At 49.3% G+C, this 13522-nt stretch overlaps 1 protein-coding gene across 9 annotated transcripts in view; it reads left to right on the plus strand.

Moving 5' to 3' along the window:
* Positions 1-13522, plus strand: part of LOC119969356 (phospholipid transfer protein) — a 268237-nt gene that overhangs the window by 161305 nt on the left and 93410 nt on the right. For all 9 annotated transcript variants that reach the window (XM_038802893.1, XM_038802891.1, XM_038802887.1 and 6 more), the window contains 3 exons: positions 5418-5546; positions 8098-8253; positions 12254-12317. In XM_038802893.1, the coding sequence (XP_038658821.1) occupies positions 5418-5546; positions 8098-8253; positions 12254-12317 (349 nt within the window). The remainder of the gene's footprint in view (positions 1-5417; positions 5547-8097; positions 8254-12253; positions 12318-13522) is intronic.

Consider the following 13522-nt stretch of genomic DNA (forward strand, 5'->3'; position numbering starts at 1 on the left):
TGGAAATATACAACAAAATGTCATCAGCATACAGGGGAACCCTATGCTCCAGCCCCCTCCCCCTCACTCACTATTTCCCTTTATCTATCCAAGCACCTCAGTGTAATGGCCAAAGGCTCTATCGCCAGTGGAAACAAGAGGGGGGGGGGGGGGGGGGGGGGGGGGGGGCGCGGGGGGGGGGGGGGGCGCGGGGGGTCGGTGGGGGGGGGGGGGCATGGGGCACCCCTGCATCCTTCCCTTTTGCCGCTGAGAATGTTCCGAGTTCCACCTCATTCATACGTACACTTGCCTTCAGTTCTTATACAACAATTCAAACCATGCCTCAAACTTCAGCCCGATCTCAAACCATCCCAACACCACAAAATAAATTCCACTCTGCTCGACCAAACGCCTTCTCCGCATCCAGCGCATCCACCACCTCCTGCCCCCCCCCCTTTCTGATGGGAAGAGCATCACATTTAACAAGCGCCACACATTCGAGGACAACTGCCTACCCTTTATAAAACCCGTTGGATCCTCCCTAACCACCTGCGGAAGGCACACCTCCAACCAAAGCCCCAATACTTTGCCAAGAATCTTGGCATCTACATTTAACAGGGATATTGGCCAATACGACCCGCACTCCACCATGTCGCTATCCTTTTTTAACAAGAGTGTAATAGATGCCTGTCCCATCATCTCTGGAAGCGCCCCTCCACGTCTTCGAACATCGCCCCGAACAACGGCGCCAACCTAACCAAAAACCTCCCATAAAATTCCACTGGGAACTCATCCGGCCCTGGTTTGCATCTTCCCTACCGCCGTCTGGATCTCCTCAATCCACACTGGCTCCCCCAACCATGCCCTATCTTCCACTCCCACTGTGGGACACTCCAGCCCCTCCAAAAGCTCCCTCCTATCCGATTCATCCCCCGGGGGCTCCGACATATACAACCTCTTAAACTCTTTAAATACTCTATTCACCTGCTCCGGAGCAACCATCAATCCACTCTCACCCCATCCCGGATCTGAACAATCTTCCGGGAGGCTGTCCCACCAGCAAGTGACTAGCTTTCTCTGATAGTCATACAACACACCCTTTGCCTGACTCACCTGGCATGCCGCTTTCCCTGTAGACAAAAGGTCAAACTGCGTCTGCAGTTCCTCTCCACCGGCTAAAAGTTCTGGATTGGGACCCTCCGCACACCTCCCATCCCCTTCCAAAATGTTGTCCACCAATCACTGCTGCTTCTCTCTTGCCTCCCTATCCACCTGCGCCTTAAGCAAGATGATCTAGGCCCTTACCACCGCTTTTAGCGTCTCCCAAACCACCGAATCCCACATAATTGTCAATCACCTTTGCCATCCTCACACAAATACCCGGATCCACAAGCAGCTCCACATCCAACCTCCATGTCGGCCTCTGTGCAGGCCCCTTCGCCAACACCATATCCACCAAGTTGGGAGCATGATCTGAAACAAAGATTGCTGTGTATTCCACTTTCCTTACCCCTGACAACATAGACCTCCCCTTAATGAAGAAACCAATTCTCGAATATACATTATGCACTGGCGAGAAAAAGGGGTACCCTCTCTACCCCCTGGATGCAAGAGCGGCCATGGATCTGCTCTCACTCTCCCCACCTCCTTGATAAACGTTGCCAACACCTTCGTCCTCTGCCCCCCCACCCCCAGTGAAGAGTTCAAAGAGCAAGACTTAGATCGATCCATCTACGGAGGCAACATTATGTTTAAATCCCCCCCTAAAGTTTTTAACAAAAATATTTTTATTAGGGTATTTGTAAGTTTTATAATAATAACAATATCAGCAACATAAACATGGTACAATAAACATTTCCATCCCCATCATATTCTTCACACCCCTACCAATAAAACAATAGTCTAGCCCTCCTCCTTCTCCCCCCCCCCCCCCCCCCCCCCCCCCCCCCCACCCCATTGGATTTCTGCTTCTGCTGAACTTTTAATTATCTCCGAGAAAGTCGATAAACGGCTGCCACCTCCGGGTGAACCCAACCATTGACCCTCTCAGGGTGAACCTTCTTTTCTCGAGAATGAGATACTCAGGCATGACACTAACCCAGGTCTCTAATTTTGGGGGCTTCGAGGTCCTCCACATTAGAAGAATCCGTCTCCGGGCTACCAGGGAGGCAAAGGCCAAAATGTCAGCCTCTTTCGCCCCCTGGACTCCCAGCTCTTCCGACACTCTAAAGATCGCCACCTCTGGTCTCGGCACCACCCGTGTTTTTAGCACCATGGACATCGCCTGAGTGAACCCCTGCCTAAACCCTCTAAGCTTCGGGCATGCCCAAAATGTGTGGACATGATTCCCCGGACTTCCCGCGCACCTCGTACACCTGTCCTCTACTCCGAAACACGTGCTCATCTGGGCCACCGTCATGTCTGCCGGGTGGACTACCTTGAATTGTATCAGGCTAAGCCTGGAACATGATGAGGATGTGTTAACCCTGCTAAAGACATCTGCCCACAAATCTGCCTCTATCTCTCCCCCTAGCTCGTCTTCCCACTTGTCCTTTATCGGAGTTTCCTCCGACTCCATAAGTTCCTGGTAGATATCTGATACCTTCCCCTCTCCCACTCATGTTCTGGAAACAACCCTGTTCTGTATCCCCCATGGTGGCAGGAGCGGGAAGGTCGGTACCTGCCTTCTCAAAAAATCTCATACCTGCAGATATCTAAACCCATTCCCTGCTGGCAGTTCAAATTTATCCTCCAAAGCTTTCAAGCTGGGGAAACTTCCGACTATAAATAGATCTCCCATTCTCCCAATTCCTGCTCTCTACCATCTCCGGAACCCACCAGTCTACCCGGCACAAACCGATGGTTATTGTCAATCGGGGTCCAAACCGATGCTCTCTCCGCTCTCTTATATTTCCTCTACTGCCCCCAGTCTCTCAGCCGCCACCACCACCGGACTTGTGACATATCAGGCCGGCGAGAATGGGAGGGGTGGCATTATCAGTGCCCACCCACCCTAAAGTTAACTGATGCCTGTCCAGGCTCGGGATGGCCACCAACATCTTCTTCATAAACCCTACATCGGGGCATACACATTCACCAACATCACCAACCTCCACTCCAAAGCGCCTGTTATGTAACGTATCTGCCCACCCTGATCTACCCCGGCTTCTCCATTTGAAACCTAACTCTCTTACCCACAGTACTGCTACCCCCCGACTGCGCCTGAGTGAAACACCTGATTTACCCCACTCTTCCAAAGCCTAACATGGTCCTTCACCCTCAGATGGGTCTCCTGCAAAAGCACCACATCAGCTCTCAAGCCCTTTAAATGCGAAAAGACGTTCGCTTGCTTCACCAGCCCGCCCAACCCCTGAATGTACCACGTTATTTGGACTGAGGGTCTCTCACACCCCCTCCCCTCCTGTCAGCCATAACCACCCTCATGGGGAATACCTGTCCCCTCGCCAACTCCTGAGGTTGACCATCCATCCAAAATGGCACCCGGCCCCACCCTATGAATGGGATCAAGCCCTGCCCCGGGTCACCCTGAACCAACTACTCTCCCCCCCCCCCCCCCCAAATTCAGAAACCCTCCCCAACCACTTTGTCATGAAACCACTCCTCTCTGCATGCTCTAAATAGAATAGAATAGAACAGTACAGCACAGAACAGGCCCTTCGGCCCTCGATGTTGTGCCGAGCAACGATCACCCTACTCAAACCCACGTATCCACCCTATACCCGTAACCCAACAACCCCCCCCTTAACCTTACTTTTTAGGACACTACGGGCAATTTAGCATGGCCAATCCACCTAACCCGCACATCTTTGGACTGTGGGAGGAAACCGGAGGACCCGGAGGAAACCCACGCACACACGGGGAGGACGTGCAGACTCCGCACAGACAGTGACCCAGCCGGGAATCGAACCTGGGACCCTGGAGCTGTGAAGCATTTATGCTAACCACCATGCTACCGTGCTGCCCTACCATCTCCCCACCATTCACACCTCTAGCCAGTTGAAACCTGTCCACACAGGCTCGGCCGGCCCAGCCCCTCCCATCACCACCTCACTTCCATTCACTATCTAACTTAAGTTTGCTGGCGAGGTGACCCCCCACCAGAGCCCCTTCCCACATATCTAACAAAACAATCAACAGAGAAATCCCTCCACATCCAGCCCTTCTAAATAGAAACATGTTAAACACCAAATCAAGGGGAAAAAACCTCAACCCATTATCTCACCGTCTCCAAAACATCCCGTCCCAGCAGAAAATAGGAATTCACAATCCCAAATCAGTTCAGTCCCAGTCCTTCAGCACTCACGAGTGCCTCACATCTCAAAGAATGGACTTTGGAGTTATGTGTGACCCTAAGCCTCGCTGGGTAGACCACCCGAACCGCACATCACTCTTGTAAGATGCTGCCTTTGCCCTATTGAAGGCCGCCTGCCTTCTTGCCAGCTCCCCCGTGACATCCTGATATATATGAATACCATTGCCTTCCCACCTCACCTAATTCTGCTTGGCACATCTCAAGACCCACTCCTTCAGCTGACAGCTGTGGAAACAGACTTTCACAGCTCTCAGTGGTTCATTTACCTTTGGCTTCGGCCGGAGCAATCGATGAGCTCGATCCAGCTCAAAGAGGGAGGTGTTCTCCTCCTCCCCCAACAACTTGGTGAACATGTGCACAAAGTACTCCATCGGCCTCCGGCCCTCCAGCCCCTCGGGCAGTCCCACAACCCGCTGATTCTGCTGCTGTGACCTGTTCTCTCAGCCCTTTATTACTCTCCTGCACCTTCTGCAGCTCCTCTCCCATTGAGGTGAGCTGGTCACTGGGTTGCAATAAGGCGTCCTCCACCCCTTCAACGCCTCACCATGCTCCCGCACTGTCTCCGATGACTTTCCACCAGCTGTTTGAGCGTTCTCATTTTCTCCTTCCCACGCTGCTCAAAATGTTTAACAAACTGCCGCTCAAACATCACTGCCATCACTCTGGCAGCCTGTGCACTGTAATGGTGTAGCACCCAGTGAGCTTGCTCTCGCTATCTTTCCTCCCACAGAACTCCACACCGAACCCGGGCCCACAGGTGGACTAGCGCTCGTTCCTCTTCATGCTGTATTCTTTTCTTGGGATTTTGACATCCTCTAATTCCCCTAGCTTTACTGAAGACAGCTCATATAAACGTTCCCTCCTAAACTGGGTGAAAAGTACCAAAAAATGTCCGACCTCCACCTACTTTATATAAAAAATTTTTTAGAGTACCCAATTTTTTCCAATTAAGGGCCAATTTAGCGTGGCCAATTCAGCAGTGCTAACCGCTGCACCACCATGCTGTACTCCACCTACTTGTCGCCACTGGAAGCCTGTTGTTGTATTCCTGATATCTGTTTATTGGTGTCAATGTTACTGACCTCAGTATGTCGATGTGTTACAGAGTGAAAATCACTGATCTGGACCTCTCAACTGCCTCTCTGAACTTCAGTCCTGAAGCTGGGTTACAATTCGAAGTGAAGAACTCTTCAATTCACATTACTTTCCAGAGGAACATGTTGTACTGGCTGATGTGAGTCTCTCTCTCTCTGTATCACACCCCATATCTCAAGCAGCTTCAACCACACATACTTGTGTTACTGAATTATAGAATCCCTACAGTGCGGAAGGAGGCTATTCGGCCATCAAGTCTGCACTGACTCATGCAAAGAGCACCCTACCAAGGTCTATGCCCTGACCCTATCCCCATAACCCAGTAATCCCACCCAATCTTTTGGACACTAAGGGGCAATTTATCATGGCAAATCCACCTAACCTGCACATCTTTGGACTGTGGGAGGAAACCGGAGCACCTGAAGGAAACCCACGCAGACATGGGAACAGAGTACAAGCTCCTCACCCACAGTCACCCGAGGCCAGGATTGAACCTGGGACCCTGGCTCTATGCGGCAGTAGTGCTAACCACTGTGCCACCGTACACCAGTTGTCACAGTAGAGCTGAAATTACTGGGAAATTAAGGTCGACACCTTTGATCAATGTAATTAAGAGTGAGGCCTTTCACGTTACAAACAGCCCCCTTTCAGCATGAGCACTCTGCAATATCTGGTACTGACGGAGTGCCTCACAGGCACAGCACCATGTTAAACCGAGGCCCTGTCTACTCACTCTGGTGGATATGCAGAGATCCAACTGCAGTATTTTGAAGAGGTGCAGGGGCGCTAACCCAGTATCCCAACCAATATCTACCCCTCTACTAATCCCGCTGAAACTGGTCACCCTCATGGGTCACATTGCAGCTTGTGGGATCCTGTGTGAATTCCAGACGCTGTGATTGCTGCGGGTGGATTTCCATTGCCCCGAGTGAGACTGGAATGAAGGTAGATGGTCAGAGAACTGGCAACAGCCTTGTGCATGCTGACATTCCACCTCCATTCTGCCCCTGCGATGGTGGGAGGGAGCACGGGCCTGTGAACCTTTCTGCTGAGGTCATTAAAGATAGTTCAGGTTTTGTTTAAATCCTATCTTTCTGCAAGTTTCTGACTTTATTTGAGGCAGCCTGTGTTTAAGAGCTTCCTGTCTCAGGCCAGGTGAATCAGACATGGACCAAATTAGGAGCATGTACCACCGGATTAGCATCTTTTCTAATGGGAAGGGTAATGGCTGATCCTAGGTTAAAGGGCACAGGTCAGAGGAAGAGTCGGCATTTACAACTTTGCCAGTTCTGCAGGTTCTCATCCTCCTGACAGTACAAGGGCATTGGAGTAGTGGGCAAGGCTGTATCACGTGAGCATCAGGAAGATGGTGGCTGGAAATGGGGACTGCAACCTCAGAAACCATTGGAGGTGAGCAGCAGCAGCATCCTCACAGAGGGTAGAGTCCTGAGCCAGAGGAGGAGGATGATAGCACAATAGGGAAGGAGACAGGCACCCAGAGCCCAGAATCTGCATGAAGGGGTGAAGCTCCCTGAGCATGACTGAGAACCATTGCTCTCTGGGCTGATGGTCACAGGAATCTGTGCTCAGTGCTGGTCCTCATTTGGACACAATACATCAGAGTCACCAGTGATAGGACATCACTGGCTCAAAGGGCACTGGATCCACGATCTGGGCGGGACCTGCAAAACCCTCCTGCCAGGGTCACAGTTATTGTAGCAGCTCTGTGCTCTCCATAACATGCACTCCCCCCACCCCACCCCGCTCCCCCGGGTGAGGTATGGTCCCCGAGGACAGTATAGGCCTGGAAAGGCACAGTTCATTAGGGGAGGAGAAGGAAGTGAGTGAGTGAGTGAGTAGGAAGAATTGCAGGCAGGAGGAGTCGATGCTGTACCCCTCACCCTCTGGAAAGAGGTCCTCCCTCTGCACCCTCATGGTCTAAAGCATTAGATCCAGGCCAGCAATGATGAAACAAGGCACAGCCCTGCCCTGGGCGCCAGGCTCACTCTCCTCTGTTGTTGTGGAAGACTTTGAACCAAATCATAGATCTCTCCCTCAGGACAACCAGCAGCTTCAATGAGAGCGGCCATGGGGTCCCATATGAAACCCACAATTCACCTGATCCACCTCCAATCATGGCCTCATCATCTCTGTTTCCTTATCAATTAAAGACTCGCCCCCATGAAAAAGAAAATTTAATTAGTTTCCCACCACAGGTGGGTTTCCGATCTGAAAACAAATCCCGCTCCCCTTTCCCACCTCCCTGATAAAAATTCATCCCTAAATATAGAATATATAGTACTGAAACCTGGATAATCAGCAAAGGTCCCGGAAAGGGAGGGGCTTGAACCAGGGCTGGGGAGGGTATTCGAGTTTATTGGGGTTGACCAGGGGTCAGGGAGGGTGCCCAGGGGTCAAAGGGTCTGATCGGGGTCGAAAAGGTGATTCGCGATCGTGTGTTAGGGGACCAGGGGTCTGGAGATACGAATGACTAGACATTTGGGGAGGTCATCAGGAGTCATTAGGGTTGTGATTTGGAGTCAGGGGCCACCAGGAGTCAGGGGTGACCAGGGGTAGTGATGGTTACCAGGGTTCACAGGGTTACCCGGGGTCAAGAGAGGGTTACCAGAGACCAATTGGGGTCAAGGAGGAGCAATCCTTCATCGTCTAAGACATGTTCTCTTTTCCAGTCAGGACGTTGGTCAGATTAATGCCTCTGCCCATGGAGCTGACATCTGGACGGTGTTAAATTTGTCCAAAAGCCAATCTGGACAGTTGAAGATAAGCAAGCTCTCCTGCACAGCTTCAATCGCGAGAATGCATGCAGAGTTTACTGGAAGCTTCAGGTAATCATTTCTCTTTCCTCTCAACTCTGCAGCAAGGACATGGATGAGAAAGTAGAATAGCAGGCCTTGACCATGAGATCAGTGTCACATTGTACAGAATTGCACTGACACTGCTCCATAGAAACATCCTTGGGAGCCCCGCCTACCTGTGTTGTCACTTATTTTGCATGCCAGCAGTGGGCCCACTGTGTTCCTGTATCCATGGGCCCACCATGTTCCTGTATCCATGGGCCCACCATGTTCCTGTATCCATGGGCACACCATATTCCTGTATCCATGGGCCCACCATGTTCCTGTATCCATGGGCCCACCATGTTCCTGTATCCATGGGCCCACCATGTTCCTGTATCCATGGGCACACCATATTCCTGTATCCATGGGCACACCATGTTCCTGTATCCATGGGCAAACCATGTTCCTGTATCCATGGGCACACCATGTTCCTGTATCCATGGGCCCACCATGTTCCTGTATCCATGGGCACACCATATTCCTGTATCCATGGGCCCACCATGTTCCTGTATCCATGGGCCCACCATGTTCCTGTATCCATGGGCACACCATGTTCCTGTATCCATGGGCACACCATATTCCTGTATCCATGGGCCCACCATGTTCCTGTATCCATGGGCCCACCATGTTCCTGTATCCATGGGCACACCATATTCCTGTATCCATGGGCACACCATGTTCCTGTATCCATGGGCAAACCATGTTCCTGTATCCATGGGCACACCATGTTCCTGTATCCATGGGCCCACCATGTTCCTGTATCCATGGGCCCACCATGTTCCTGTATCCATGGGCAAACCATGTTCCTGTATCCATGGGCCCACCATGTTCCTGTATCCATGGGCAAACCATGTTCCTGTATCCATGGGCACACCATGTTCCTGTATCCATGGGCACACCATGTTCCTGTATCCATGGGCACACCATGTTCCTGCATCCATGTATCCTCTTTTCTTTCATCCATCTCTCAAATCTCTTAATGTTGCTAGAGTTTCTGCTTCAACCACTAGTATTACATAGCTCCACAACCCTCTGCATTGAAAATTAAGTCTCTCACCAGAAGGAACCAGTTCTGAACAGGGAATTGAGAAATGTTCAGTAGAAATTGCCAGTTCATACTACTTAAAGTACCAGTAAATCCATTGCAGATTCCCAAAATACTGGTGAAATAGCTGGTACTGGTTTGGAACTGGTTATGTTTTTATATTACAATTATTTTATTGTTTTATTAAATAAATTTTTAGAGTACCCAATTCACTTTTTCCAATTAAGGGGCAATTTAGCGTGGCCAAGCCACTTACCCCGCACATCTTTGGGTTGTGGGGGCGAAACCTACACAAACACGGGGAGAATGTGCAAACTCCACATGGACAGTGGCCCAGAGCCGGGATCGAACCTGGGACCTCGGCGCAGTGAGGCAGCAGGGGTATCCACTGCGCCGTCATGCTGACCCACTTATTTTATTGTTTAGTGCTTTTATTTGTCACATTTATTGTTGGTGCGGACTTGAACATCAACTCATATGTCAATAACGCCCCCATTCCAATGTGTATCCTTGAAGATATTAACAAGTGTGATTCTGCAGATTTGCAGTTGAACAAAGGACTCGGAATAAAAGGATGTGTAAAAATGTGCATATTTTATCGTGAAAAATGTCGACATGCAGAATTAAAATTTTATATTATGTTGCTGTTCCTTCATTTCAGATCCCTTGTTATTAAATATGCCATTCCCTGTCCTAAATCATTTTAAACATGTGGTAAATTGATTCTTCATCTCCTGCTTCAAGAAAAAAACCCAAATGCTTTGTCTTTCTTTGCAGTTGTCAGAAGTTAGTGAATCTGTACACCCACCTTATATCCATCATTTAGTGCAATAGACCAAACTGCACACATTGCTCTCATTCTGATTTTAAATAAATTCCTCATTACATCTTGTTCCAAATCCAGGGATAGGATGGGAAGTGAGATATCGCCATGCAAACCAGGGGAAATATAGACAATGAGACACACAAACCCGTGGTGAAGTTTGTGAGGTTGACTTCAGGATGGAAAATATCAACAAAGCTAAATTTATTTACACTATTTAAATTAAAGTTTGACACAACTCCTATAGTAAACAAATAGATTATATTAAATTACACACACTAACTCTATAACTATATTCTATCCTCTCTCGCTCTACTATGCACTTCACTCCAGTCTCCTGACCAATATTCCACTCTCTCCTCCAGAAGCCTAAGAGTCAATGCCTTTTATAGTACTGTCCCGAGCTCCATCTAGTGACTAATTGTAACATGACATTAACTCTTCACATACTGTATATTTCTATAATGCCACATGAACCAGGGGGAATTTAGAAAGTGAGATACACCCATGCAAACCAACGGGAATATAGAAAATGTGACATACGGACCAGAGGGAATGTAGAAAGGGAAACACACCCACAGTAACAAAGGGGAATGTAGAAAGTGATACACACCCGCACGAACCAGGGGGAATATAGGAAGCGAGACACAACCACACGAACCAGGGAATAAAGAAAGTGAGACACAGGGTGCGATCTAACGCAAAGGTTTCTAAGCAGCATTTATGGCGGGATTTGCTGGGAGTTTTCTGCCGACTCTGTTGGTGAGTTCCTCACTGCTATCTAACGATTTCTGGCGAAGGTGGTAGAGGCGGGCACAATAGCGTCATTTAAGATGTATCTAGACAGATACATGAATGGGCAGAGAGCAGAGGGATACATATCCTTAGAAAATAGGCGACAGTTTGGGATAGAGGATCTGGATCGGCGCAGGCTTGGAGGGCCGAAGGGCTGTTCCTGTGCTGTAATTTTTATTTGTTCTTTGTTCTAGCCACACTTAGTCACTTATCTGTGCCCTGGAGAGTATCTCCCTGGTCAAGCCCACACTTAGAAGGCGTAATTCTCTGGAAAATGGTTTTTTATTATTACTTTATCAGAGTTACAAAGCCAGAGTTTGGTCAGGGGAAAACCCCCAATCCAGCTCCCCATCCACTCCAAAAACCAACCCAAACTGAATGCAATTCACGGTCCCCACAAGAGAGAAACACCAGATCCAAGCACCACACCTGACCCCACACCAACCAAGCCAAAAGGCTGAGAAGCGATGTCCTGTAAAATGTCTAAATGTGGTAGCGAGTGGGAACTGCCGCGAGTTTCCCGGCGCTTGGCCTGGTGAGGCTGGCAATGCTATTCAACGTTAATTGGTCCACTTAACGATGCCCCACAGGCTTCTCACCGCAAAGGAAGGTTCACCAGCACACGCCACCCTACCCTATCCCTAATCACCCAGAGATCTCCGATGGCACAGGGGACCCCCCCCCCCCCCCCCCCCCCCCAGGTGCCGTGATGCCTCGTCCACATTTGTGCGGACCAGTACTAATCGGCGCCCGCATGACCTCTTGTTGCGGATCCGGTTAGATTATGGGAGGCCATGCGATAGGGGGTCTTCCAGTTAATGGGATGGAGATTGGCCTTAACTGGTGATTATTGGTTTCTCGCCACGCCGGATCCGGATCTCGGCAACGTGAGTGGACTGGTTAGATCAGAAACTGATTGGTGTTTGACGCGGATCCTGATTTTGGACACTTCCGCGATCTAACTGGCCCACTCGGATTTACGCCTGGCGTGACGTGGCCATTGGATTGCGCCCACGATCTTCAATTTAAACTGGTCAAATTCACAGACAAAACCAAATTGAACAGGAACACTTACACAAACTACGCCTCAATATAAAAAAGGGAGTTTGGCACAATAAGATTGTGGGAAAATCAATGGCAGCTGAATCGATTGTGGTTAAAACCTTTTTCATGCAGCTTAGCACTGATATGTATATTGGACAACAAAAGCTTCAGCCCCAGGTCTAGGTTCAGCACTAAGTACAATCTTGTTCTTGTTGCAAAGACTCTTATACAGAGTAATTCACTAAATGTTCTGTATCTCACATGACTATCTTGTCTTACAGTGGTTTTTATGAAGTATTCTCCAGCTTTCTAACAACAGGTTTGCGATTCCTCATAAACCAGCAGGTAATTAATTATCAGGCAATGAGCACGCCTCAGATACCCTTGAGCTCAGGCAGGAATAAACATCACAAGTGCTGGAGAACAACAGCTTTAATGTAATAAAACATCACAAGGCACCTCATTGTGAATTCAAATTGGATGCCAGGCCAGATAAGGCAACTTGTGGATTGATGACCTGAAGCTTGTTCAAAGGGAAGCGGTTTAAGCAGCTTCTTAGAGAGGGAGAGAGAGGTGGAGAGGTTTAGACCGTTAGTGGCAAAGCCACCAATTGTGAAGTGATTAAAACCAGAGATGCTCAATGAAATGAAAATCGCTTATTGTCACGAGTAGGCTTCAATGAAGTTACTGTGAAAAGCCCCTAGTCGCCACATTCCGGCGCCTGTCCGGGGAGGCTGGTACGGGAATCGAACCGTGCTGCTGGCCTGCTTGGTCTGCTTTAAAAGCCAGCGATTTAGCCTGGTGAGCTAAACCAGAGGCCTGAATTAGAGGAGTTCAGTTATCACGGCGAGCTGGAGGAGTTTACAGAGATAGGGAGGGGTGAGGACATGGAGAAATCTGAAAAATAAAGGGCTGGAATCTCCACCGGCAAAATGCTCCATTTTGCCGGCAGTCCGGGGGTTTCCTGACTGCGTGTGGCTGCCCCACAATGGGAAACCCCATTGACCGGCCGGCATAACGGAGCATCCCGCCGGCGGGATGAAATAGAAATTTCATCCAGGAGAATGACCAGGAGAGTTGCTTGACCAGGAGACAATATAAGTCAATGAGCACAGGGCTGATAGGTGAATGGGACACAAGCAGCAGAGGTTATGATGAGCGAATGAACATATGAACTAGGAGCAGGAGTAGTCCATCCGGCCCCTCAAGCCATGGCTGATCTTTTTGTGGACTCAGCTCCACTTACCTGCCCGCTCACCATAACCCTTCATTCCTTTCCTGTTCAAAGATCTGTGTCTTTGCCTTAAAAAACATTCAACGAGGTAGCCTCAACTGCTTCACTGAGCAGGGAATTCCACCAATTCACAATCCTTTTGGGTGAAGACGTTTCTCCTCAACTAAGTCCAAAATCTGCTCTTCCTAATTTTTTTTTTTTTTAAATTTAGAATACCCAATTATTTTTTCCAATTAAGGGGCAATTTAGAGTGGCCAATCTACCTACCCTGCACATCTTTTGGGTTGTGGGGGTGAAACCCACGCAAACACGGGGA

This window comes from Scyliorhinus canicula, chromosome 7 (genome assembly GCF_902713615.1).
Source record: "Scyliorhinus canicula chromosome 7, sScyCan1.1, whole genome shotgun sequence".
In the NCBI taxonomy this organism is placed as follows: domain Eukaryota; kingdom Metazoa; phylum Chordata; class Chondrichthyes; order Carcharhiniformes; family Scyliorhinidae; genus Scyliorhinus; species Scyliorhinus canicula.